Here is a 3,775-nt window from a genome sequence, read left to right as displayed (position 1 = left end):
TACCACTCAAATTATAGTGTGTATGATTATATAGTGGGTTTTTTTTAAGATAAGCAGCTCTATTTCGGAAACTAGTGGCTCTACTAATTCAAGTACGAGAAACAGTCCAACAAGGCTAGCAAATACTGCCATGATGTCTACTGCCAAAAATGTAAAAGCGACCCTCACTGGCATGAAGGGCCACTTAACCCGACAGATCAAACATTGTGAGGATTTAAGTAATCAAACTCCAATTAATTACGAAAAACTGGAAGGCTATTATAAGGTTGCACAGACCAAATACCAACATGTGCTCAAAAAAATCCTGAAATATCAGGATATCCTCGCAACTCCTAATATCAATGAAGAGGCAATGGATGATGTAATACAAGAAAATGCAGATTACAAAGATGAAATGCATGCAAAGTTACAACACTTTGACGATTTAATAACCACACATAAGGCCAATACAAATATTAAAGCCACAGCTTCCCAAAACTAGACACAACCAGAAGTCAAATTTCCATCACTCAGTCTCTCAACTTTCTCTGGTACAAAGGACGAGAGTTGGGACAACTTCTGGAACAAATTTGTTGATTCTGTGGATTCTATTGTTAATGCCAGCAAAGACGACAAAATTTACATATTTACAGGGTGTCTTAAAGAATAAAGCATTACAGTTGGTCTGTGAACTGACATTCACTGATGGCGGTTAAGACAAGGCCCTACAGCTCCTTAAGGATAATTATGCTAAGCCAGAAAGGACTATCAGACTTCTAACCCAGAAGCTGTTGGATATTAACCCTCCAAATAGTACGGCTGACTCACTCCAAGCCTTTAGATTAGAGCTTGAGTCCTTGCTCAAAGCACTTAAGAACAAGGTCAATTTGGACGAATCCGACTGGATAATCCAAGTCCATATGAAACGCAAATTACCCAGTGACGTACTGGATAAGTTGTTTGTCTTATATAACAAATCTTCTCTGAGTGTAAAGGAGATAAGCGAAGGTTTGCGTTCCATCATAGAAAGACAAAGAGATAACCCAGATGGAAAAGTGACATCTAAACCTTTGTCTACCACTAATAGTAGACAACAGAGTACAAACAGTATTCCAAACAAATCTAAAACAACTTCCCCCTCCCCAAAGTGGAAACAAAGCAGTGTAGGCACATATGCAGTTGGCCCCTCCATACCTACAGTTAATGCGTCACCCAAATCGGTGACTCCCCAAGATGCTGTTAACGTCTGGACACCATGTGTGTTCTATGAACAACCACATGTCATACTTTTGCAAATTTACCCCGATCGTGCTACACGTATAAAACGACTCAAGGAGTTACGTAAATGTACCAAGTTTATAAGGGCACATAATCTCGACACCTGTACAACTCAAATACGCACCTGTAATAGGTGCCATAAGGGTCAACACCATACAGCACTTTGTGGGGACTCAAGTACAAAGTCTGCCAAACCACAGAAGGAGGAAGGAACTACCACATCAGTACAGCTTTGTACTGTGTTACTTGGCATAAGTGTCTTCTCAACAAGGTCTGATCATAAATCAGCTCTACTCACTGCTCAATTGATCATTAAAAATGGAGAGTCCAAAGCCACCATATGTGGATTATTTGACCAAGGATCCCAAATGACTTTTATCTCAAAGGAGTTGGTAGATGCCCTGAAACTCACACCTGTAAGAGAGACACGAATAGACATAGCAGGATTCCTGACTAACACAGGAGCCCGAGTCCTCAAGGTAGTACGACCTAAAGTACGTTTAGGAGGTTATGTCCGAACGATACAAGCTCTGGTAGTAGATAGATTCCCAACAGACCTGTATGTATATGGTCTAGGTACAACAGTCAAATTCCTTAAAGAAAAGGGAATCCATTTGGCTGATAAAATCACGTCAGACAACCTTTCCAATATTGGAATCCTTATGGGATTAGATGTCTACCATAAGTTTATCAAAGGAAAGGAAGAAAAACAAGGAATGAGCTTGTTACCATCTGCAGGTGGCTATTTGCTAACAGGCCCATTATTACGGCTGAAACAACCCGCACCTGTAGACCGCCAACTTGCCAACCCAGTAATGGTTGCATGACTAGGAGAACAGTCTCCACTGCAATTCAGAGACATGTCCGAGGATGAGCTTGATCCCACTGTACATAAACTATGGGACCTGGCAACTCTCGGCATTGTCCCTGAACAACCTAGCCCAGATGACGACTGGACTTACAAACAATACCTGGACTCATTTATCTACAGAGATAATCAATACTGGGTCAGGTTACCATGGAAGCTGAATCACCCTCAACTACCCATCAACCATTTTATGGCACATAACCAATTAAGATCACAGGTGTTGCGCTTACAAAGACAGCCTGAGAACTTGAAGTTGTATCATGAAATATTACAGAAGCAACTCGATAAATTTATGGAAGTTGTCACTAATGATAACCCAAAGGAAGGGCACTACCTGCCACACCACCTTGTACTGAAAAATTCTGCTACTACCCCACTGCGGATAGTATTTACTTGCAGCTCTAAGACGAGGCAGAGTAGTGTTTCGTTAAATGACTGCCTTCAAACTGACCCTAGCCTGAGACAAAGGCTATACGACGTGTTGTTAAAGTTCCATATTGGGACTTACGGATATACGGTCGACATCAGCACGGCTTTCCTTAGAGTAGGTCTCTAAGAAGAAGACTGGAACTACACAAAGTTCCTATGGATCAAGGATCCTAACGATCCAAACAGTGAATTAATCACTTACAGGTTTGCATCTGTTTTGTTTGGGGCCACTTCCTCACCGTTTCTGCTTCAAGCTACCTTAGATATGCACTTGAAGAAGTCCAATAGCCCAAACAAAACAGAAATTAGTAAAAACTTGCATGTGGATAATTTTCAAGGAACAACCAGCAGTGAGAGTAAACTGTTGAACATATACCATGAGGTTAATCGAGAATTAATGGGAGCCAATATGCCTCTCCAGTCGTGGGTCTCCAACAATGCCAAATTAAATCAACTGATCGCAACTGAATTTCCCGACTACCAGGTACCCGAGAGGACAAAGGTACTTGTACATACAAGACAAGGAATGGAACTAGTCTGTATCAGAAAATTCTCAAAGATGTTATCAAAAGGTCTTAGTATGCTTCATCTGTATCATAATCTTGTTTCTTGTACCAACTCTAACCAGGTATGGATATGTAATAAGTAAACTCAGAGGCAGTGTCGCCTCAACTCGCAAAGTTCTAGGGAACCAAGTTAATGACAATGTAAACAATTAAGTTAACCAACATATATTTTAGCAATGATAAGTAGCATCATTCAAGCACTCGAACTGAAGGTTCACTCTGTCAGGATTACTAAACAACGTGAGTCATTACACAAAACTTTGAGAACCATTACAGCTGTCTGCCCCAAAGATAATCAACACAACACTTTGAACACGACTAAGTCACCTTAATGTTCAACTCACCAAGGACTGCCTCGGTTCTAGGAAGTTGAATAGAGAAGGGGAGGGGATGGTCTCAAGTTGACAGGCAGAGTCACCCCTGTCCGACCGACAGCCTATCTCGGCTGCTGTCTTCTGCCCTGCTCTCCTATTGCTCCCGAAAGTTCAGTTTCCTGGGTATTTATTTATTTATTTGAAATCTAGTAGCAAATCCCCCCCCCCCCCCACACACAAGTAGATAGCCCCAGGCCATCTATCAGACCACACCTTAACTAGCGGCTTGTTTGAAGGACACCTCCGGCTAGCCGCCTGCAATTATGAGCTTAGCATAAACA

The 3,775-nt window shown here is 41.6% G+C and overlaps 2 protein-coding genes across 2 annotated transcripts; both read left to right on the top strand.

Moving 5' to 3' along the window:
* The first annotated feature begins 899 nt into the window (after positions 1–899).
* On the top strand, positions 900–2,084 carry LOC138359773 (uncharacterized). The gene has a single exon (XM_069319481.1). The coding sequence runs from the start codon at positions 900–902 to the stop codon at positions 2,082–2,084; it is 1,185 nt and encodes a 394-aa protein (XP_069175582.1).
* Positions 2,085–2,117: 33 nt separating this feature from the next.
* On the top strand, positions 2,118–2,681 carry LOC138359748 (uncharacterized). The gene has a single exon (XM_069319419.1). It carries the CDS (start codon positions 2,118–2,120, stop codon positions 2,679–2,681), a length of 564 nt encoding a protein of 187 aa, XP_069175520.1.
* Positions 2,682–3,775: the final 1,094 nt, after the last annotated feature.

This window comes from Procambarus clarkii, chromosome 1, assembly GCF_040958095.1.
Source record: "Procambarus clarkii isolate CNS0578487 chromosome 1, FALCON_Pclarkii_2.0, whole genome shotgun sequence".
Lineage (NCBI taxonomy): Eukaryota > Metazoa > Arthropoda > Malacostraca > Decapoda > Cambaridae > Procambarus > Procambarus clarkii.
This window is presented reverse-complemented; position numbering and strand designations above follow the sequence as displayed.

Coding starts and splice junctions, on each gene's coding strand:
- LOC138359748 (XM_069319419.1), top strand. CDS start 2,118: ATGTCCGAGGATGAGCTTGATCCCACTGTACATAAACTATGGGACCTG.
- LOC138359773 (XM_069319481.1), top strand. CDS start 900: ATGAAACGCAAATTACCCAGTGACGTACTGGATAAGTTGTTTGTCTTA.